This window comes from Phocoena phocoena, chromosome 14 (genome assembly GCF_963924675.1).
Source record: "Phocoena phocoena chromosome 14, mPhoPho1.1, whole genome shotgun sequence".
Taxonomy (NCBI): Eukaryota; Metazoa; Chordata; class Mammalia; order Artiodactyla; family Phocoenidae; genus Phocoena; species Phocoena phocoena.
Window position 1 is genome coordinate 70,425,333 of NC_089232.1, and position 23,581 is coordinate 70,448,913.

Here is a 23,581-nt window from a genome sequence, read left to right on the forward strand (position 1 = left end):
AGAAAATATCTGTTCTTCCTGTTCCCTTCTCCCCTCCTTTCCCTGACAGCCTCATCCCCTTGCTGTGACCACACCCTTCCTGCAGATCAGGGTATCACCTGACCTGTAGTTTCTGGCACCAGCATTCCCCTCCTTTTCTTCATCCCTCTGCGCCCCAGAGATGTGCTTTACAGGTAAACCACTTGCTGGGAACTTCCTCCAGCAGTCCACCCAGACTAGCATCTCATGATCCCTCGCTGAATGGGCCAGCTCAGAGCAAAGCATGTAATCGGGCACACCCACACCCCACCTGAGAACACCTTTCAGAGGAGGGCAAACATTATGGATATTTATGTTAATGGCAGCAGTGAGGGCTTCCAAGAGACACTTCATTTTTTAAAACTTTTATGGATTACTGTGTACTCCAAAAACCAGAGATTATCACTGCTGTCGTATTATTTCAGGTCAATTTAAGGCTGATCTTGAGCAGACAAGGGAATAAATAACAACATGTTCATTCCAGTGACCTTTGATTGCATGTGAGATCATCTTCCCCTTGAGGTTGGCAAAATGAGAAGCTAGACCCAGATCACTGAAGCCTGCCACTAATGAGCCACTTGTGTGTATGTGTTGGGAGTTCTCGGTGGCTTGTGTGTGTGTGTTGGGAGTTCTCGGTGGCTTGTGTGTGTGTGTTGGGAGTTCTCGGTGGCTTGTGTGTGTGTGTTGGGAGTTCTCGGTGGCTTGTGTGTGTGTGTTGGGAGTTCTCGGTGGCCGAGGTCCTGAGCTCAAGTTCTAGTCCTCACTGTCCCAGGAGACCGTCCAGAGCATGAATTTGTACAAATTGTTTTTCCCTCATGTTTCCCCACTATGGTGAGGTAAGACATTCTGCTCTGTGGATATAGGTAGAAATTTCCTGTGTCCACATCACAGGTTTAAACTGTACCCACCTAAGGCTCAGCAGTGAGGCTCAAATGTGAACTGAATGGCTTTGCGTAGTTCAACATTTTTAACATGTACAGCTGGAAAGACTATAGAGCTTTAGAACTCAAGCGTCTGCTTTAATCTGTATCATTACCGAGTGAGGCACCAAAAGGTATTTACCACAGAGCTACGCCATAACCCTTTCTTCCTCCCAGATTCTGGCTGGTGTAGCTTAATTTCTTCCCTATCAAAATGTATTACCCTATACGAGTCATAAAATAATTGTAAGACTTTTTAAATGAAGAATTTACTAGACATCTTCCCCAGACTGGCTCTGTAAATCCATTATAGAGAACTTTTTATGCAGTTTGCCTTCCTCATTCCCTTTCAGGGATTATTTTGGCATTGGGGAAATTGGAGGGAAATGGGTAATAACTGTGACTTTAACTGTGACTTGTGGGGCTGTGGTTCTACCTTCAACCTCAGCCACTTTTCCAGTGCTTTAGTGACATTAGTACCTCAGCTGATAATTCTTCTGTCTTCCCTTTCTCCCCCCCTCCCTCCTTCCCCTTCTCTTTTCTCAGCTCCAAGGTTTATAATTAAGGGCAGAACTGCCTGGCTGTTTCAGATAAGACTTCACTGAGTGACTGTTCGACCCATGACATACCCTACAGTTTAACAGGCTCAGGAATTAGATTGTATCGGTTGAGTCAGGGTTAATCAGGCCCATGATAATCGTCAGACTGTAATTAAAAGACCTTGTCTGCCTTTTTTACTACTGCATCCCCTTGCTGCTAGCCCAGTGCCTGCCACATGGCAGATACTCAATAAATAGCGGCTGAATGAAAACTGCTATTAACCAGATTTATAAGATTTTAACTTAAAAGCAGTGTGAATTCGTAAGTTTATTCATTGTAAGGGACATAACTGGTTCGAGTACCTAAGGCAATAATTTTGCTCAAGGTACTCCCGTATAATAGGTAGATCTATTCAAGAGACTAAACGATGGTTAGAAATGTCCTTTATAAAAAGAATCAGAAAAACAAATTTCAGTGTTACCAAAAGAATAGGAAGACCAAGCTAATATATTAGTATTATTATTAACTCTATTATTATTTCTGTCTAAAGAAAAGATATGTTATGTAGAGTAAAATCATCCTCTTTTTTTAAAAACAGATAATCTACAAAATGCAGGATATCTGTAGTTATTTGTATCATTTGAAAATATTTTGAGCACTTCTCAGTAAGAACCCAATGCCCACAACCAGAAATGTGTACAGAGGGGTACACTAAAGTCACAACAGACTGGTGAGGACCCAGCTGGCAGTGGTGTTTACTGTTGAGCTGTGGGCTACTCCCTCAAGGTCAAACGATATCCCAGTCCTAGTCTGGAGGGATTGCAATGTACAAATTTATTCTAGGGACACCTTAGGGTTCCATTTTTCCCACAGACTCAACATACCATAAAATTTCACTGTTGGATTGCTGACACAAACTAAAATGAGCTGTCCAAGGCAAGGTTTCAGTTTATTCATGAGGGATGTATTTCTTTAAACATTCCTCCGGTTCCTCCTATTGGAAGATCATTACTTTTTGGAACTTCCCTGGCGGTCCAGTGGTTAAGACTCTGGGCTTTCACTGCAGACGGCACGGGTTTGATCCCTGGTCGGGGAACTAATATCCCACATGCCGCACGGCCGGTCAAAAAAAAGATCATTACTTTTTATATACAGATCAACATCAGAGTTAAAGACTATAACTGTAGACAGTGATGAATAAGGATAGGGGGCTCCCGCAGGGGTGGCCTTGATCCAGGTTCGTAGGGTGGTGGTCCAGAGGGTAATATAGGTGGTACTCTGAAAATTATGTAATTGGAGGAATCTTGGGATTCCACTAAGAGAACGTGGCCACAGTTGGGATCTCTCTTTCTCCTTCAGCCAGTTGGGATATCACGTGGATCTTGCCCCACACCCTTTCTGATTTCCAGAACTGGACAAACACCCCACCACAACTCAACCAAAGAAGGCATGGTGTGGGCTGGCTGTCAGAAACCCCCATCTGTGACCGCGGCTTCACCTAATATGCCTCAGAGGAAGGGCACTCAACATTTAGTTAGCCAGGTTGACCCATGAGGCCTCCACGATGAACCTAATGAATGTTAACTTTGTAAGTTTGAGAGAAAGTACTTAAAAAAAAACAACAACCTACACAACAACAAATAAAAACCTCCTCTTTGTCCATTAAAGAGATTACTGGTAAACCCCTTGATGTGTTCCTGGGTCAGGTTCCCTTTTGGTTCACTTAACCTTTGGACGCAATCCCATTGGGAAACGATTCACATGCCGCCCTAAAATTTTCTGGATTCCTTGGTCCCACCATACTCTGAAATAGAAGCCTGAGTCTACTGCTTCCTGAAAAGCAAAGGATTGCTATTTATGTCTTCAGCAATGTCTTCCTACATATGTTGAAGTGAGCAGTGGGTGAGCTTAGCCTTTTGGAGGATCAAAAGAGAAATCCTGCACAAATCCCACCGTCAAATAGTATGATCCTTATTTCATGGGTGGCCTGATGCCCTGTATACAGAAACAGAGGCCAGGTCAGTGATATCTGGAGGCTCAGGCACCACTGCTGCCCTCCCAAGTTTGCAAGCTGCACCAGTGGATTTTGGTAAACAAAGATCAATGTGCTGTACTCTGTGACTATGCCCCCAAACCTTTAGCCTCGCCTGGCCCAGCCCTAGTCTGCATACGTGGACTCCGGCTGCCCACAGATGGCCTCATGAAAGTCTACAAAGTGTGCTCATTCATCAGTCTTGGCCCCGTGTACTCACTATAGAGACCTGGTAGCTTGTTGGGGGGGGGGGGGTTGTTTGTTTTCTCCAAAAGAGGAAATGTCATAGCAATATTGAAAAATAGGAACTTGCATTTCACTCCCCCAAAACTCCTTGAACACCTGGAGGGAGTGTATAGTCTGACAATATAGAGGAAATAGCTTTTGGGTCTTTGCAGCACCCCCAATGTTTTTCATCACTCATCAATCACGAGCTGAGAGATTGCATTACCTGCTTGTTTATTTCCCCCTGTACTATATTTATGTCTTTTCCTCTTCTGACCAGAATGCATACAACATATGAAAAATGTACACCAGGGTCTCTGGGAAAAAGTCTCCACACACCAAGCTGGAGATAGTCACCTTCCACTAGAGGAATATGAATTCCTAGGACACAGTATCTCCCCCCAGAATACTACAGTCTGGGTCTCAGCAGAGCATCAGCAGAAAAGAAGATGACTTCTAGGTTTTGAGCCCAGGAACCTGGGAAATTGACTGAAAAAATGAAACTGGGGAGATGATGTGGGTTATAGAAAGGGGACTTTGATCTGATTTTGAACATACCGAGTTACATAGAATAGGCAGGCAGTCAAGGTCTGTGTCTGGTCTTTAGATATTTAGGGATAGGCAGCTGGAAAGTTAGAGGGGAAACAGGGCTAGCAATGGAGATTTGGAAGTCTTCAACATAAAATTAGTGTTGAAACGATAAACATGGGCCGTAGGGAAAACGCATAGTGGACAAAATGAAGAAAGAGGAGGTAGGAGGGTAGGATTGTGGGTTCTTATGAAAAACCGGGAAGTTTCAAGGAGAAAGTTAATAAGGCAATAAGACAAGGATTTGACAATAAGGAAGTTATCAGCAACCTTGGGAAGGAAATTCTCAGTATGGCACAGTGTAGACAGCTCTGAAAAATTGATTTTGTCTTGTCCAGCCTCCTCACCCCCACCACCATTGGTTTCACCTCAACGAAGGAAGGAGTTATATCTTCGGTCTGCCTTATTGGGTTACGTGTGAATAGATTGTTCTGACTCATGGCACCTTGTTGACAAATCCTCATTTCTTTTCTATCTCACCATGTATATAACCTTTACAGACCTCAGTTTTCTCATCTATAAGTTTCCAATCCACAGTTCTTTGATACTTTCATCACTGATATCAATCGATATATTGGGGAAAGGCTGTGAACCAAGAAGGGTCTGCAGAAATCCAACTGGGCTCATTTGACTGATGTTTCCTTTTGTGACTTTGAAATCCTCTGGCCCTCGATTCCTTGTCTGGGTTTTCTAACCAACTCCTTCCCCAGGGTTTATTCATGCCAACCATCTACCTCCCACTTTTCCAGACAAAAGAAAGCATCCTAAGAAAACATCAGCTGCTTCCATGATGCCCTCTCTTTTGGCTCATCTCTAGGACTCTGGGCCATGCCTCCCACTCTCTTTCTTTTAGACCTCACACAGCATCCTCACTTGGCATGAGATTGGACCTGTGACCCTCCACTTGGAGAGCACCTGTAGGCATTTCCTCGAATCCTGATGCCATGCCAATCTCTAGGGTTTTATAACTGACCTAAGGCTGGTTCTGATGTTCCAAATTAATAGCAGTGCCAAGGTAGGGAGCTTCCTGGCCTAGAGTCCTTAACTGAAGTGAACATCTGCTTAATTTCAGCCAAAGAAGCATATTATAAAGGATATGATAGACTCCTTTGCACTCTTCTCCATTTGCTGCTAATCATAATTTGGCAAGTAGAATTACTCCCATTTGGAGCTGCAGTATAGATGCCCAGTGCTTTAAAAAAAAGAGAGAGGAGAGAAGAAAGAAATACAGAAGCATGTTTTAGAAAATTAGAGGCAATGGGGCTTCCCTGGTGGTGCAGTGATTAAGAATCCGCCTGCCGGGCTTCCCTGGTGGTGCAGTGGTTGACAGTCCACCTGCCGATGCAGGGACACAGGTTCGTGCCCCGGTCCGGGAAGATCCCACCTGCCGTAGAGCGGCTAGGCCCGTGAGCCATGGCCGCTGAGCCTGCGCGTCTGGAGCCTGTGCTCCGCAACGGGAAAGGCCACAACAGTGAGAGGCCCACGTACCACAAAAAAAAAAAAAAAAAAAAAAAAAAAAAAAAGAATCCGCCTGCCAATGCAGGGGACACGAGTTCAAGCCTTGGTCTGGGAAGATCCTACATGCCGGGGAGCAACTAAGCCCATGTGCCACAGCTACTGAGCCCACATGCCACAACTACTGAAGCCTGCGTGCCTAGAGCCCGTGCTCCGCAACAAGAGGAGCCGTCGCGGTGAGAAGCCCGCGCACTGCAGTGAGGACTAGCCCCCACTCACCACAACTAGAGAAAGCCCGTGTGCAGCAACAAAAGACCCAACGCAGCCAAAATAAATAATTAAATAAATTAATTTTAAAAAATAAAATTAGAGGCAATGCAGAAAGACAGTTACCTGCAGCTAGACAGGTACCTTTAATAAGAATCCGTGCCAACTCACTACTGCTCTACAAAGCTGTCTAACCGTAAATCCTTCCGTGCTTTTATTATTATGTATTCTAATTAATATATATGACATTCACTGTTTATTCACTGCTTTCACATTTCAAATTTCAGCTCCTGTATTTAAGCAGCTCAGACCTCAGGAAACCAAGAGAGAATCTAGGAGACTCTCAGGCCTGTAGCTGTCCCCAGGACATCTCCCAAATGTGCAGAAGATTATCAGAGTTTATTCTTGGCCCCTTGAAGTTTCTAACCTGAGCTGAGGCTACTGGTGGCCTGTCTTTCCTTCTGCAGCAGCTCACCACCTGGGACAAGAAGCCCTGGACAGGCCACCGACTTTAGGACCTCGTAACTCTGTCACCCTCAGCCAGGTTTTCATCCTCAGCACTATGGACATTTGGGGCCAGATGACTTTTGTTTTTTTTGGTGGGTTGGGGTGGGGAAGGGTGTTCTATGCATTGCAGCATGTCGAGCAGCATCCTTGATCTCTACCTACTAAATTCCAGGGGGAGCACCACACCCACACCGACACCCACACCAGGTTCCTAGCAGGTAAAATTATCCCCAGTGAAGAAGTACTGCTCAGGAATTCCCTAGTGGTCCAATGGTTAGGACTTTGCACTTCCACTGCAGGGGGCACTGGTTGGATCCCTGGTCAGGGAAGTAGGATCAGAGAACCTTTCTCTGTGATACCAGTCTGAGCCCTTGAGGCACTCTCAGCATCCCTTATTCTGAGGTTTAGATATGGGATGGATGGTAAAAGATTTCCAGTCACCTTCCCCCACAAATCACCCCTTTGTCCATATATCCTGCTTCTGTTAACATCAGTGCCAGCACTCCCTACATACATGCTCTCTTCCAGTCCCCTACTCTCCCCACTCAGTTGTCACAGTCTAGTCAACTTTTTCTCCAAAAGCTTGCTTGTGTCTCTCTTCTCCCAATTCCTATCACCATTCTCCATTCCAGCCTCCGTCATCTGTCACCTGGTCTCCCTCTCTCCTGCCTCCTGTTTCTCAGTCCCTCCTTCACTTTGCCCTGGAGCCAGATTCCTAAATCAGACCAGATTGACCACACCACTCTGTCCTCGGAAGTCTTCACGGGCTCCCTCTGCCATTGCCTATAGCAGGGGTCAGCAAGCTTTTCCTTAAAGGGTTAGGTAGTGAGCATTTTAGGCTTTGTGAACCAAATCAGAGCTATTATGTAAGGACTTATATAACCATTTAAAATAAAACCATTTAAAAATGTAAAAACCATTCTTAGCTCACAGACTGTAAAAAAGCAGGTGGCAAGCTGGATTTGGCCACAGGCTATAGTTTGCCCATCTATCGCCTAGTAAATAAACTTGATGACCATTTACTTAAGGCTCTGGATGATTGTGGCCCACACTTCTCTTTCCCACCATATATCTTCTGTGCTCCCTGCATACTAGTGTCCCCACATGCTCCTCCCCTGCCCTGCAACACACACATACAGCTTCCTCTCTCATGGTGCCTCTGTTCATGCCCTTTCCTCACCTGGATTGCCCTTCCCGAGCCACTTCTGCCTATTGAAATTATACCCCTCAAGACACTCTCAGATGCCACCTCTTCTGTGAAACCTTACCCTGTTCCAGAAGGTCAGAGTTAAACTCTCTCGCCTCTGTGCCCCTTTTCCTTTGTACCTCTGCTACGGTACGGATTTCATCCTCCTTTGTGTGCTAGCTGTGTACATGCCGAACTGCCTAGGAGGCTATGAGCCTGCTGAGAGTGGAGACCTTGCCCCTTCATACCCCTACGTTGCACCTTTCAAAGTGGAATCATGGCAGGTACTACCCCATTGAGCCAGCATGTGAAGCACTTTATGTACATCCTCACCAACCCATGAAGATATTCTTTTTTTTTTTTTTTTTTGCGTTACGCGGGCCTCTCACTGTTGTGGCCTCTCTCATTGTGGAGCACAGGCTCCGGACGCGCAGGCTCAGCGGCCATGGCTCACGGGCCCAGTCGCTCCCTGGCATGTGGGATCTTCCCGGACCAGGGTACGAACCCGTGTCTCCTGCATCGGCAGGCGGACTCTCAACCCCTGCGCCACCAGGGAAGCCCAGATATTCTTATCTCCACTTTACATGTGAAGAACCTGAGCCTCAGAGAGATCAAGTAAGTTGCCTCAGGTCACACAGCTAATAAATGGCAGAGCTGGAATCCAAACTAGGTCCATCTGACTGCAAAGCCTGGACTCTAACCACCTTATTATATAGAACAGGGACTCAACAAAGAGGGGTAGTGCTGGACCAGGTGCCACACCTCATCATACAAGTTTTACTTACTTACCCGTAAGCAGCATTTAAGTCTGACTCATTGAACTTTAAAATATCATTGATAGGTTCAGACTGCCTGCCCCATCGTTGAATCCATGTCTGAATTAAGGACCATGCTCTCCTGGAATCCTGTCCTCTTTTGGTTTCTAACATGCAATCTGAGTGTTTGGTATTCATTTTATAGGGATTTTTCCCTCAGTGAGGCCCCTGATCATTTTGCTGAGAACTAGCTTTGAAATCCTGCGAGGAGAACTAATGGGATACCATTTTCAAACAGAGCTGGGCAAACTAGGAGAAACAAACAGAAAGAGGGTAATTCTAGTCTTGGAATTTATGAGCTTCCCTATCTAAAAGTTTAAATTTCAGCCTTTTGATCTTCGGGTTTATGGTGAGTTTTAAGAGGTTGTTCTTCTGAGACAGTCTTAGGAACTTAATACGCTTTGCTCCTTCCACTGAGAAAGATACCTAGACATCTTGCCCCCTAGCTCTTTCAGGCTCGGGTAAGCTTTGTCTTCTATATAATTCAGTTTGGCTTGAATAGGGGCAGAATCATGGAGAATGAGAACCATAACCACCTCCCCGTTGCCAACAGTGTGATCACAAAACACCCAGCAGTCCTGCCATTGCTGTCCATAGCAGTAACCCCACAGGGAGTGACACCTGAGAGCCACCGCCGGCAGTGACAGGTCATGGGTAAGCCCTGAGTTTCCTGAAGTGATGTGGGAACAGACAGGTGTCAGCCCTCTGAGGAGGGACCTCAAGGCAGACTTTTTGGTGGCCCCTCTCCTTCCAGCAGACACACACGATAGATAAATGTGTATTAACGGTGGTGAGAGAAGAGAGACATCATAGAACTGTTTGGCCCTTCTCTTGGGTGTTTAGAAGCCAAGTTCATCCTTAAAAGCTGCACCACCCTTTACCTCAGCGGTGGACACTTTGGGGAGAGGGGAAGGTCTCCAGGCGTGTTCTTTACCTGTTTCTAATTCGCCCCAGAGGGAACCGCGGCTGCTGCTTTGCTCACTGCCACGTGACTGCCTTTTTCATCTCCTCCACCCCTGTTCTCCTTGTGTGCTCACTTCCACCCCTGGGCCTAACTCCCAGCAGTCTTAACTCTTGTCATGTTAGGCAATTATTTTCAAATTTTGCAGCAGGACAGACAGTACAGCGTCAGATAATCCTCTCTCTCTCCTTTTACTTCCACATTTGATGAGACAGCTGCATTTTCCTAGCAGAGCCACCACCTGCAGCAGCTCAAAATAGTCTGTGGGGTTTTTTGTTTTGTTTTTTTTTTTACCTTTTGTTGACGAAAAAAAATGTACAAAGTCCATTCTGTATACATCCCAGTTCTCTGTATGTTCACGGTTGCCTCATCTAAATTTCAGACTTGTAGTTCCTTTCTCCCAACATTGTTTTTCTGGGGTTTTTTTTGTTGTTGTTTTTCCGAACGGGCCTCTGAAAATCGGCAGCAAAGAGGCCAGTTTGTTTAATTTAAATACATTGCAGGAAAATGAAGGTAATTGTCCACACAGGCCATCTGCTACCTGGCAGGTGTCCATGAATCAGAGAGAGAAAAATGGAGACTCAAGTGTCTCCTTCTGTTACCATGATAACCGCTTAGCTCAGAGTTTTCGTTGGGTGTGTGTGTGGAGGGGATGCCGTTAATAGTGCTCTGGCGAGGGCATTAACTCTCAAAATCAGGCTTTTTGCCATAAGCCTCCTTGGGTTTGATTACCTGACGATAATCAAGGAGGTAAAAAAAAAAATTCATACCTGTTCCATCAGGAAAAAGAAGGGAAGGAAATAGTATTTATGGAGCCCCTACTGTGTGCCAGGCGCCCTGCTGGGGCTGGCTGAGCACAGCCCAGGACTGTATATCCGTCATTTTCCTACTGCAGACAGCACCTCTGCCCCTGCACGGCCACGCTCTCTGCCACAGCATGTGAGTCCCCATCTCCACTCACAGTGTCCTCAAGTCACCTTCTCTGGCGTTCTCTGTACCTGTTTTGGCTCCAATATTAGACTTGCGCTCAAACAAAAGACTAAGTCGGAATCACCGCATTCTCCCTTCTCACATTTCTCACTCGTGTTGGAAATTAATTTATGTTGCTATCAAAAATCATGGTTGGCCTCGGCGGTAAGAAGTCTCACCTGACCCTTGTCCCTTCTGACCGCAGAGACTTGGGATCCCAAAGTGCTTAGGGTCCTTCCAGCAGTTTAAGGCCACTGGAAGACCCAGGTACCCATCTTAGCCTTGCTACTAATTTATTTGTGACCTTGTGACTTCTCTAGGCCTCCATCTCCTCAGATACAGTAATGAATGTTGGACTAAAACAGAGGCTGTTTTCCTGGGGTCACGAACCCTCTGACATTACAAGCATAACCTCTGAACTCTTTTCTCGGAACACGATACATAGCTTTCTCAGGTTCTCAGAGTCTTTGCTGATTTAGAAGCAGTGAAGGGCCAGCAGAGGAGAGAGCCTCTCAGCTTGTAACATTTCTCTAGCTCTGTCTTTCCAGCAGAATTGTTTCCAACTACAAGGGACCTCTGTCCTCAGAGAACCTGAGTTACAGGGCATTTATTGTGTTTAGTTGTTGGTTAGACACGTGACCGGCCTTTGCTGTGTTCAGGCCTTTGTAATAAGTTGTATTTCAACAAGGTCCCACTGTCCTGCTTCAGGAAACTTTAAAACACTAAGGAGCGTGTCGTGAAGCTCCCCCAGCTTCTCTAGGCTCGCCGCCCCTCTTCTGGCAGCTGAAACCCAGAGGCACGCGATTCTTTTGGGCCCTCGTTGGACAGCTTATCCCCACCCCCCTAGTCCCTCCACCTTTGCTGATTTCTGCGTGGGTCTCAGGTTCCCCATGATCTCTGGGTTCCAGCAGTGATGCTCCCCCAGCCTCTGACTGTGCTGCTTATTGTAGATGCGTTTGCTCTGAGTGGAGTCACTCAGCAGTCTCCAAGGGGAGGGCCTGCCTCTCTGAACGTACAACCCACCTGTGCCTTTGCAACAAGGTGCAGTCACTCAGTGCAGTGCTTCCTCTGCGCCGACTTCAGTGCGTCCATCCGGCACAGACCTATCAGGTGGGCAGAGGATGGGCAGTCTCTAACCGGGTTATAGGTGACTTGTCGGCGAGCCAGGAGAGCTGCCGTGCGCACTGCAGCACTGCCTTCAGCCGTGTGTGCTCCAGACGCTCCAGTCTGTGCTTATGTAATGAGGAGGACCTTATTTCCAACCGTCTTCCTGGAGACAGCCCGTCCTCTGCATACAGCAGTCTGCTCCCTGCACCTCCCCACCAGCTGCAAGTGCAGGAGACCTGAACAGGCAGCATCTCCGGTGTGGACTCCGCTTGTGAGAAAGGAGAGTTAGGAGTAGAACGTGCCTTAGGTGACCCTGAGGTGGCCGCTGAGAGCCCTCAGGGGGGGATCCTTCACTGACAGAGTGGTTATGACCGAAGCAAAGCCTTGATCACTCGGCATTTCTGAGATGAGGTAACCTGGTGAAGGTCGTAGAATCATAGCATTTTATATCTGAAAAATGCTTCCCAGGTCATCTAGTTCGATGCCGCTCAGTTTGTAAATGAGAAGACTGAACTCCAGAAGAATTAAAATGCACGTCCTGTACAGTCAAAAGAAAACCCCAGGTCTCCGGACTTTAAGGGTGCGCCCCTCCCACGGAACCTCACCGCCTCCTTAGCGTTCACCCGGGCCTGTGGCCAGAGCAAGATCCCCTCTTGGCGCCTGCGGCGGCCCCTCCTTTTCTGAGTCATTGGATTTGCAGCAGAGAATTGTCTCCAGACCCTGCCATTTACTCATTACAAAGTAAGACGTTTGAAACTTTCAGCCTCAGGACAGCCTAATGCACTGAGGGACTTAGGTACATTCTCAGATCCGGAAAAATTTTTCTTGATTCTCTATGCTTGCTTCTCTTCTCATCCACGGTCCTCTTTCCAAGGTCTTCGGCGTCTCATGCAGGCCTCTGGGCCTGGTCTCATCCCCACATTCTCCCTCCTGCTCCCTCTCAGTCAAATGCTCTTCAGATGGGACTGATCTAATAATGCAGAAAGAAAAAAACTCAAGCTCAGCGCGTGAGTTACCTATGGCTGCATAACAACTTACCCCGAAACTTAATGGCTCAGGAGAACAAGTTTAACTCACAGCTTCTGTGGGTCAGGAGTCCAGGCGCTGTTTAGCTGGGTCCTCACAAGCTGAGGGGTCAGGGTTTCTCACAAGGTTACAGTCACCTCAAGCCTCAACAGATCACGTCGTTGTAGGCAGGATTCCTCGTGGGTAGTTGAATTGAGGGCCACAGTTCAATGCCGGCTGATGGCTGGAAGGCATCCTCAGTTCCTTGCCAGGTGGGCCTCTCCACAGGGCAGCTCATAAGACGGCAGCTGGCTTCCTTAGCATGAGCAGGGGCAAGAGTGGGAGAGGGTATGTGTGGACAAGACAGAAGTCATGGTCTTTTATCAGCTGATCTCAGAAGTGACATCTCATTGGCCTGATACATCAGAAGCAGTCACTACACCCAGCCCATGTTCAAGGGGAGGGGATAACACCAGAGATGACTGCAGGGAGGGAGGGTGCCACTGGAGGCCTCCTCAGAGGTCTGCCCGCCACAGTTAGTTACCTAGTTAAAGTATTTCACATAAAGCTTTATTGACGACGATAGATTTAGTCCTCCCCGGAGATCATTGCCCGCTCTGGCTACGTTCCCGCTTTCCATTACAGAAGAGAAAGGGTCAGAAACTTGATACACCTCACTGTCATTTAACGAATATTTATTAAGCCTTTGCATGTGGTAAGCACAATGGTAAGGAAGGTAAATTTGAGGGGTGAGATTACTGCTGTACAGGGTTCTGAGGGAGGTGACAGTGAAGCAGACAGCTGGAAGACCAGCTGGTCAGACACCACAGAGGGGTAGCACTCCCGGCAGAGAGAACAGCTAGTAGAGGCCTGAAGGTGAGAGAGTGCAGGCCTTTCAGTAGATGGTTGTTGTCGAAACCGCCCAGGAGCAGACTCAGTTGACCTCTGTTGCACCAACATATGCCTCATTCCAGATCAACCACATTCCGGATCCCTCAGCTTCAAGCCTGGCTGAAGTACCTGCATATCGATTACCTATGACTTGTGCCTCTCCCGGGGCCTTTGGGATTTACTGCCCCCACAAGGATGCCAAACCGGCATTGCTCTGCTGGACCCAGAATGCGCATAGGGTTCCTGACAGCTCCGTCCTAGCATTGCTTTAATCCAACATGATCCTAAAGCCAAGGGCTGAAGTTTGAGATCCATGGGGAAAATTATGCCTTCCCAGCGGTCTGAGCTTTTCTCTTTCTACTGCTCTGAACAAAGGCAATGTCAGGAGTCTGGTTTCTATCTTCCTCAGAAGGCATGTCCTGGGCAGTGATCCCAGGAAGGGGGCCTGATTATTTTCAAGCTGATGGTGGGCAGTAGGTTTCATTTCCTGATCCTAGAGATTTAGCCACATGTGGCTGTCTACCCCTGTCAATCCCTCTTACCTCATTCCCCGTCATCATTTTCCTGTTAAAATATTTGCAGAGGTTCAGCTTCATGTTCTTAAAAAGCAACCTATTTGTTCATCTCCGGTCTTAACAACTGTGACACTCAGTCCTTGGGTGGTGATGCCTGGCTCCAGTCTCACCGAGATTTACTGAGTACTTGCCACATGTTTAATACTGGGTTGGACAGCATAACTGTCCAGATAACTGTCCAGATAACTGTCATACAGTGCAGTGAATTTGAATTTCACAGGCCACATACTTAGGAAAAAAAATTATTTAAGTGGCCTTAATTTCCCTCTTGGGCGCTCACTTTCTGAGATGGGCACTTAGTCTGGGCATTTCTAGGAAAACTCTGAAGCCAGTCATTTCAGAGATTCTTATCCCCTTTCCTGCACCCAAAATGAGTGCTGCACCTTGGGGCCTTTTGCTGGGTGCTGTGGCCTCAGTGGAGGGGTGTCCATAGCTCCACGTTGACCTGTGCTGAAGCCATCATGTCCTTTGCTTGTTGGCCAGGCCTGGTTCTCGTGGGCAGCACCCTCCATTCGGTGGCTGAGGCATCTGAGTTCGTAGACTCCCCCAGCATCCAAGGTCCACACCTGAGCTCACCGAGGCTCTGACTCCTCTGTGATGGACAGACAGCTTTGGGCTCCTCACTTCTCACAGTATCAGCCTATGGGAAGCAATTGGCTGCGTGGGGTCCTTCCTTGAGGCTGCCCAGGCAACCCAAGAAACGATCTTTATTCTCTCCCCTCAGCCCTGGGAAGGCCCAGGAAAGGCCTGGGCATTGCCAGTATCCACCACTTCTGCGATCTCCTACATCCCAAACTGTGCTTGCTCAGGACTTTCCTGCAAAGCCAGGCCTCTGCATCAGACTTTCTTGCCTTCTCTGTAGATTCTCTCGCCTTCTTCCCAGCTTCCTTACCTAGTTTGTATTGGGGCTGAAACTGCTAGGTCTGATTGCTCATAAGCACTTTCCAAACTAGAATGAATTTTATGCTTTATTATTTGCTCCCTCTCCCATAAAAATGGCCAAAAAAGCAGAGGGTGATAATTATAGGGTGAAAGGTGGAGGGTTTTTCCCACAATACAGTGATTAATATGTGATAATGTTATCTGGACAAAACCGGACTCCTAAGGTTTATAAACTAGTCGGGAAGAAAAGATATATACCCTGAAAGACTAAATAATAATAAATGTTTTGTAACCACTGACAAAATAGAAGAGAATATTTCAGAAGATAGAACATGTTGAATTGTCAACGGAAAATTATTATAAAAGTTAAACCGGGGGCTTCCCTGGTGGCGCAGTGGTTGAGAGTCCGCCTGCCGATGCAGGGGACATGGGTTCATGCCCCGGTCTGGGAAAATCCCACATGCCGCGGAGTGGCTGGGCCCGTGAGCCATGGCCGCTGAGACTGCGCATCCGGAGCCTGTGCTCCGCAACGGGAGAGGCCACAACAGGGAGAGGCCCGTGTACCGCAAAAAAAAAAGTTAAACCGGGATAAAAACATCAAAAAGAGATTTCGTAGTATTCCATTGTATGGATTAACCACATTTTAAGTCATTCACCAGTCAGTAGATTTTGGGGTTATTTCCACTTTTGACCTATTAAACTAAATGTTGCTAATAGACGTTTGTGTACAAGTTTTGGATGAGCATATGTTTTTATTTCTCTTGGGTACATACTCAGGAGTGAAATTGCTGGGTCATATGGTAAGTTTACATTTAACGTTTTAAGAAGCTGCCAGACCGTCTTCCAAAGTGGTTGTACCATTTTACAGTCCCATCAGCAGTGTACAAGGGTTTCCCTTTTCCCACATCCTTGTCAGTCTTTTTGATCGTAGCTATTTCAGTCAGTAAGTGGTATCTCTTTGTGATTTCAGTTTTCTTTTCCCTGAGTACTCGTGCTGAGCATTTTTCATGTAATTTTTAGCTCATTTGTATATCTTATTTCATGAAACGTCTATTCAAGTCTTTGCCTGTTTTGTAATTGGGTTGCCTGTCTTATTATTCAGTTATAAGAGTTTTTTTATATGTTCTAGACACAGGTTCTTTTTTTATAATTTATTCTATATTTATTTCAGCTTTATTGAAGTATAATTGACATATAAGATTGTAAGATATTTAAAGTATACATTGTAGAGACTTAATAAACCTATACATGGTGAAAGGATTTCCCCATCTAGTTAATTAACATGTCCATCACCTCACATATTTATCTTCTGTGTGTGTGTGAGAACATTTAAGTTGTTCTTTCTTAGCATATTTCAACTATACAATAGTATATTACCAACTGTAGTCACCATGTAATATTAGATCCTCAGACCTTATGTTTTAGCCGGAAGTTTACACCCTTTTACCAACCTCTCCCCATTCCCCCACCACTCAGCCCCTGGCAACTACTTTTCTACTCTCAGTTTCTGAGTGTGACTTTTTTTTAGATTCCACATATTGATGATACCATGTGAAGTGTTTGTCTTTCTTTGTCTGGTTTATTTCACTTACTATAAATAACACAGCAGGATTTCCTTCTTTCTCATGGCTGAATAATATTCCATTGTACATATATACCACATCTTCTTTATCCATTTATCTGTTGATGGACACTTAGGTTGTTTGCATATCCTAGCTATTGTGAATAATGCTGCAGTGAACAAGTGTATATGGAGTTCAAATGTCTCTTCAAGATTCTGTTTTCATTTTCTTTTTTTAAATTTATTTGGCTGTGCCAGGTCTTAGTTGTGGCACGCAGGATCTTCTTTGCAGCGTGTGGGATCTTTTAGTTGCCGCATGCAGGATTTTTTAGTTGCAGCATGTGGGATCTTTAGTTGTGGGATCTAGTTCCCTGACCAGGGATCAAACCTGGGCCCCCACGTTGGGAGCACGGAGTCTTAACTGCTGGACCACCAGGGAAGTCCCTGTTTTCATTTTCTTTGGATATATACACAGAAGTGGGATTATTGGATCATATGGTTGTCCTATTTTTCATTTTTTGAGGAAAAATGCCACTTTGCCTAGTGGCCACACCAGTTTACCTTCTCACCAGTAGTGCACAAAGGTTCCCTTTTCTCCATGCCCTCCCCGACACTTTTTTTTTTTTCCTCTGGTTGCATTGGGTCTTCGTTGCTGCGTGCGGGCTTTCTCTAGTTACGTCAAGCAGGGGCTGCTCTTCGTTGTGGTGCACGGGCTTCTCATTGCAGTGGCTTCTCTTGTTGTGGCACACAGGCATCGGTATTTGTGGCAAGCAGGCTCAGTAGTTGTGGTACACAGGCTTAGTTGCTCCACGGCATGTGGGATCTTCCCGGACCATGGATCGAACCTGTGTCCCCTGCATTGGCAGGCAGATTCTTAACCACTGCACCACCAGGGAAGTCCCGAGGTGGCTTCTCTTGTTGCGGAGCGCAGGCTCTAGGTGCCCGGGCTTCAGTAGTTGTGGCACGTGGCCTCAGTAGTTGTGGCTCGCAGGCTCTAGAGCACAGGCTCAGTAGTTATGGCTCACGGGCTTAGTTGCTCCGTGGCATGTGGGACCTTCCCGGACCAGGGATCAAACCTGTGTCCCCTGCATTGGCAGGTGGATTCTTAACCACTGCACCACAAGGGAAGTCCCTGGGCATTTGGGTTTGTTTTCACTTTTGGGCTATTATATATAATGCTGCTATGAACATTTGTGTACAAATTTTTGTGTATACATAGATTTTCATTTATCTCTAGTATATACATGTAGGAGTGGAATTGTTGGGTCATATGGTAGTGAGTGTTTAAACTTTTGAGGAACTGCCAAACTGTTTTCTAAAGCAGCTGCACCAGTTTTATATTCCTACCAGCAGTTTATGAGCGTTTCGATTTCTCCACATTCTTGTCAACACTTGTTATTATCTGTCTTTTTTATTATAGCCATCTTAGTGGGTGTGAAGTTGTAGCTCATTGTGGTTTTTTGGGTTTTGTGTTTGTTTTGTTTTTTGGCTGCATTGGGTCTTCGTTGCAGCGTGCAGCCTTTCTCTAGCTGCGGCGAGCAGGGGCTACTCTTCGTTGCGGCACACGGTCATCGCGGTGGCTTCTCTCGTTGCAGAGCACGGGCTCTAGGTGTGTGGGCTTCAGTAGTTGTGGCACGCGGGCCCTAGAGTGCATGGGCTTTAGTAGTTGTGGCGCACGGGCTTAGTTGCTCCGCGGCATGTGGGATCTTCCTGGACCAGGGATCAAACCTGTGTCCCCTACATTGGCAGGTGGATTCTTAACCACTGCACCACCAGGGAAGTCCTGCTCATTATGGTTTTGATTTGCATTTCCCTAATGGCCAATAATATTGAGCATCTTTTCATATGCTTATTGGATATTTGCATATCTTCTTTAGAGAAATGTCCATTCAGATCCTTTGCCTGTTTTTAAATTAGGTTACCTGTCCTTTGATTATTGAGTGTAAGAGATCTTTTTTAAAAAATATTTATTTATTTATTTAGGCTGCACCAGATCTTAGTTGCGGTACACGGGATCTTCCTTGCAGCTTGCGGACTTCTTAGTTGCAGCACGCAGACTCTTAGTTGTGGCATGCATGTGGGATCTAGTTCCCCGACCAGGGATCAAAACCGGGCCCCATGCATTGGGAGCACAAAGTCTTACCCACTGGACCACCAGGGAAGTCCCAAGAGATCTTTATATATTCTTTTTTTAATTAATTTTTTAATTGAAGTATAGTTGATTTACCATGTTGTGTAGATATTCCTAATATAAGTCCCTTATGAGATATATGATTTGCAAAAATTTTTCCCATCCTCTGAGTTTTTCTCACTTTCTTAAAGGTGTCCTTTAAAAATAGTTTTTAATTTTAATGAAGCCGAATTTATCTGTTTTTCTTTTGTAGTATATACTTTTTGTGTCATATCTGAAAAGTCATTGTCTAATCTTTCCCTCTAAGAGTTTTATAATTTTAGTTCTTATATTTGGAATGATCCATTTTAAGTTAGTTTTTGTATATAATGTGAGGTAAGAGTCTAAGTTCATATTTATTTTTATCATGGAAAGATCTCAAAAAGTATGCTAACTTTGCTGTACAGCAGAAATTAAACACAACATTGTAAATCAACTATACTTCAATAACATTTTTTAAAGTATGCTAGATGATAAAAGCAAGTTGCAAAATGGTATGTGCAGTATGATACCCGTTCATGCAAAATTTAAAGGCACGAAATATCATATATTATTCATAATTACATATGTACCCATAGGTAAAAAGTTTCACGCCGAAACCTTTGACAGTGGCTGCCTCTGAAGGGAAGAGAGGAGGGGACTGGAAAGAATTAGTAGTGAAAGGGGTCTTCAGATTTATCTGCAGTGTTTTTAGGTTGGAATAAATTTGACACAATATTAATTATCAATTTGAGTGGTCTATTATGTTCCACTTTTAAGCTTTCTGTATTTTTTTAAGTTTCTCAAATTAAAACACACAGACACGAATCAAAGCAAGAACGATGGAGAACAGATCGTTTCCGTTTGGTCCGGTGCTCACCCTGGGTGAAGCGTTGAGCTGGGGCTTTGTGCACACAGCCTGTCAGCCTGTTCGAGGTGGCAGGTTCTGTTTGTACGTGGGGTTTCTGAGCCAGATCCCAAAAGATAGTTATCTTCCTTTGAACTCATTTGCACACTTTGGCTTATATTTTCCCAGTTTTGCTTCCAAAGAAAACCCCGGTCTATGTGCCACCCTCAGTTGCCCTTCCTCTGAAGAGCAGCAGAGCCCAAATCTCAGCGAGCTCCCTTTAACCGGAGTTTTTAAATTTTATCCCATTGCTCCACGCTTTCTCCAAAACTGAGGCAGAGCCTCACAAGGAAAGTTTGGTTTCCACTAAATGTGTGTCCATTCTCACCTAGTCCCCACGGGATGGCTCACAGAAGACACACCTCACTGTGTGTGCTTGACGAGTGTAGCACGACGGGCCAGATGACCAGGCTCCTGGGAACAGCCTGCAGCTAGACTCCTGACCCACAAACTCAGGCGCGCTCCCTGTGGCCTGGCAGCTGCAGAGGCGCAGAACACGTGTCATTGCCCTTAAAGTAGAAGGGCTTGTTCCAGCATCTCCCGCTGACGAGATGTGCAGCCTGACACAGAGCTCTTCCTCTCTTCATCCTTGTTTTTCTTCTGTAAAATGGATGCAAAAAAACATGTGCCCCTTCTACTCACAAGTTGTTATGAGGATCAAATGAAATAATGCACCTGAATGTGTTTGCAAACAAAACTCAAAGGTGTTTGTATATTATTTCCCAGCTGTGTGGCCCCAGCCCCTCCCAGATCCTCCAGCCAGCCACTCTGCTCCATCTGTCCACCTGGAAGGCGCCCCCTCCCTGTGCACGCCTCTACCCCTTTCCCTCCCGCTTTTAGTCCGTTCTTCAGTGTTCCTGCTGCCTCTTCTCCCTCCTCCCCCTTTGTTCTCTCCCTTTCCTTCCCTTTTCTTCCTCTCACCAGTGCTGGAGGCAGCCTGACTCCTTCCTTTCAAATGTGATCGTGCACTGCATTGCACCACTGAACTGAAGCCCTGGGCTGGCTCAGGTTGACTGAAAAAAAGGACTTTCCCCTTCCTCAAAGAGGTAAGGCACCTGAGTTGACATGTTTTATCTCTTTGATTCTCCCAGGCTCAGGCCACAGGATCGCCACAGACGTCGCCCACTCACGGAGGCAGCCGCCCGATGCCCATGCCCGTGCACCCCACCTCCGCTGGCTCCACACCCACCCACTGCCCGCAGGACCCGCTGAGCGGAGTTGGCGGGGACGTGCAGGAGGCCTTCGCCCAGGGTGAGTCCGGGAGCAGAGTATAATGGAGCGCTGAGGGGGTTTGGAAACGTGGACAAGATTCCTACTGAGGTTTTCCCAGTTTCTTTTCTTTTGTGCACTTCGCTTTAAATGATCAGATTTTCACATACAGTAAAAATAAGTCAAGCGCTGACCCCTTCTCATTAGATGGGCTGGTCTGCAACAGGAGGTCTGCAGGCTTTGTACATGTGCGAAGTACAGGCCTCCTGGGCTTCTGTGCTCTTTTTTCTGGGTTGTGGGAAGTGCCTTGTCCTCTGGGCTTTGCCTCCTCCGGAGGAATTGGATGGAAGCATCCCCGAAGTCGGGCGCTCGGCCTGGAAAGTCCTTAGAGCAAACAAGAGAAGGAGTGGAACTCGAAACAGGACCTTGCTGAAGCCTCCTTGTCTGTGGAGCTAATGGCCAGCGATGTTATGTGGTTGGGGGAAGACAAGGCAGCTCAGGAAGTCTTCTTGGGGCGGAGACAAGAGCAGGGAGGTGGAGCTGGCGAGTAAGTCCTGCCTGAGCATTTGTTCTAGAATCCACCTCCTTTGATTGTGGCTGAGAAGTATGGAGTTGACAGGGTCCTGCTCTTCAGGTAGAGAAGAGGGAGGAGGACCACAGACAGACCTGGGTACTGGTGCTCCCGACGGCCTGGGAGCGGGCAGCGCTGCTCGGCCCATCTCCCCCTAGGAGTTCTGCCCTGAGCCCCAGGGCCCCACCGACCCAGGCGTTCACTCAGCTCTCTCCCCCCGACCCACGTGGCATCGCCATCTGCTCTGACTGCCCTCAGGTACAAGGAGAGACCTCCGCAATGACCTGCTGGTGGCCGCTGACTCCATCACCAGCACCATGTCATCCCTGGTGAAGGAGCTCCACTCAGGTGACGCCCACAGCGCCCGCCCAGCCTCCCACCTCCCCCTCCGCACCCTCCTCGCCGCCTCACTGCGTGGTAAAGCGTCTCCCTAATTTCACCACGCGGTCGTCTTGCCTTCCAGGGATGCGCTGGATGCCTTCATCCTGGGAGCCTCTCTCCCACACGTGATCACATAGAGAGAATCACACGTTTAGGTTCCTCTTAAGAGTGTGCCCTGTGGAGCAAACACAATTCCGACCTTAAAGAAATCCAGCTCAGTTAGGCCCCTTCCTCCCTTAATTTGCCTTCCATCTGTGCTTCCTCCACAGCTGCTCTTTCCTTAGGCCTGCTCAGCTGTCTCGCTGCAGAGCGTTCCTGGATGACTGGAACCGCATCAGCTGCAAAAGCTGCTGGACTTGCTCCCGGCCGCCTTTCTGCTCTCTCCTATTTGATTTGGTTTTGAAACCCTGTTCTCTCCTTTTGTCCATGACGAGGCTCTGATTTCACTGGAAGTTCATGACCTGAGTCTGTTGCTTCCTTCGTTCCTCGTGTTCAGTCTTATCTATGACTTCTTTCTCAGTCTGTCTGTCTCTTAGCTATTTCAGTGATTTTCCAGAGACCCTTACCTCATGGCATATTTCCCCTTACATAATACCCGGGAAGGAGAAAAAAATAGAAGGCCATTCCCATTATCAGCATGTCTTCAAGAATCCCCATGATTCCATCAGTTTTGAAGCCGTCAGGTATTTTGCTAATCTTTTTTATGGTGGTCAGATTCCCGTGTTATATATTAAACAAACACATTCCCTTCCTAAGTGCTGTGGGTCACTCATACAGGTGGCCCTCTTTTGTGTCTTTCCACCTAATGTAATGCTTTTGGATACCTTGAACTAGCTTAACAAGGTTACTGAATAAAAATATAAAGCAGGTTTTCTGTGGGCCGTTCAGACACATGTACTTACTGAAACACAATACATTGAAATCATCTGTGCATGCGCTTAGGGAAGGCGAGCCTTGTGTACTCCTTCAGACCTTTGTAGGAGAAAGCATATGCCTTTAGTGTTGTCATGGGACCAGGCCGAGGTCTGGCCCACGGCTTCGCTCTCAGATCTGCTGTTTTCATTTAGAAGAGAATAAGTATGTGGCCTGTGTTGTTTTTTTCAGTTAAGATGCCAGTTCTCCTGTTCAGTCAGCATTACAGTAACACTGTCTCCGTTCTGGTACCATTTCTCAAGCCCTTTTAGAAGCACTGCTCCCCTCCACACACACATAAACGGAAGAGATGACCACCTTTGAGATGACCTCATGGGCGATTAGAAAGTCCCTTCCCTAACATAGCTCCCACAGATGCCAGAAATCCCACTTCTGGAGGGAATTTCTTAGGGGATTTCAGGCATGGAAATGAACCACACTCATGCCTCGTGGCCACGTATTAGGTTTTGTGCCAAATGAGTGGTTCGTGAGCTCATCACACTAGTTTGGGAGGTAACTAGACATCATTAAACACAAAGCACAGAGACCAAACAGCTTCATAATAAGTAAGGGTATGGGGATACTCAGCAATCTCTCCTAGTAAGAAAGGATAGTTTTAACAAAACCATGTAATATATTTGAAAGGTACCTTAGAGATCACATTGTCCACTCCCCTTACTTTAGAAATGCAGTGAGTGATTATCAGAAAGGAGATTTGCCTAAAGTTACACAGCTTGAAGGGGCAAAGCTGGTCCTAGAGCTTAGGTCTGAACATTAAGCCGATGCTCTTACCACCACACTGTCCTTATCCCCGCACAGGACAAGGGATCATGTCTGCAATCCCACGAGGGCCCCTTTCACTGATGCTCCACTCTAAGTCCACGGTAGATGTGGACTAGCCCCACACAAGGCCCAGTATCTCTATCAAACACAGAGGTAAACTCCCTT

The 23,581-nt window shown here is 46.6% G+C and overlaps 1 protein-coding gene across 1 annotated transcript in view; it reads left to right on the plus strand.

The window, feature by feature from the left end:
* DTNB (dystrobrevin beta) overlaps nt 1–23,581 on the plus strand; it is a 221,397-nt gene that overhangs the window by 190,362 nt on the left and 7,454 nt on the right. Inside the window, exons 16-17 of the mRNA XM_065890926.1 lie at nt 20,652–20,811; nt 21,599–21,688. Coding sequence (XP_065746998.1) covers nt 20,652–20,811; nt 21,599–21,688 — 250 coding nt within the window. The remainder of the gene's footprint in view (nt 1–20,651; nt 20,812–21,598; nt 21,689–23,581) is intronic.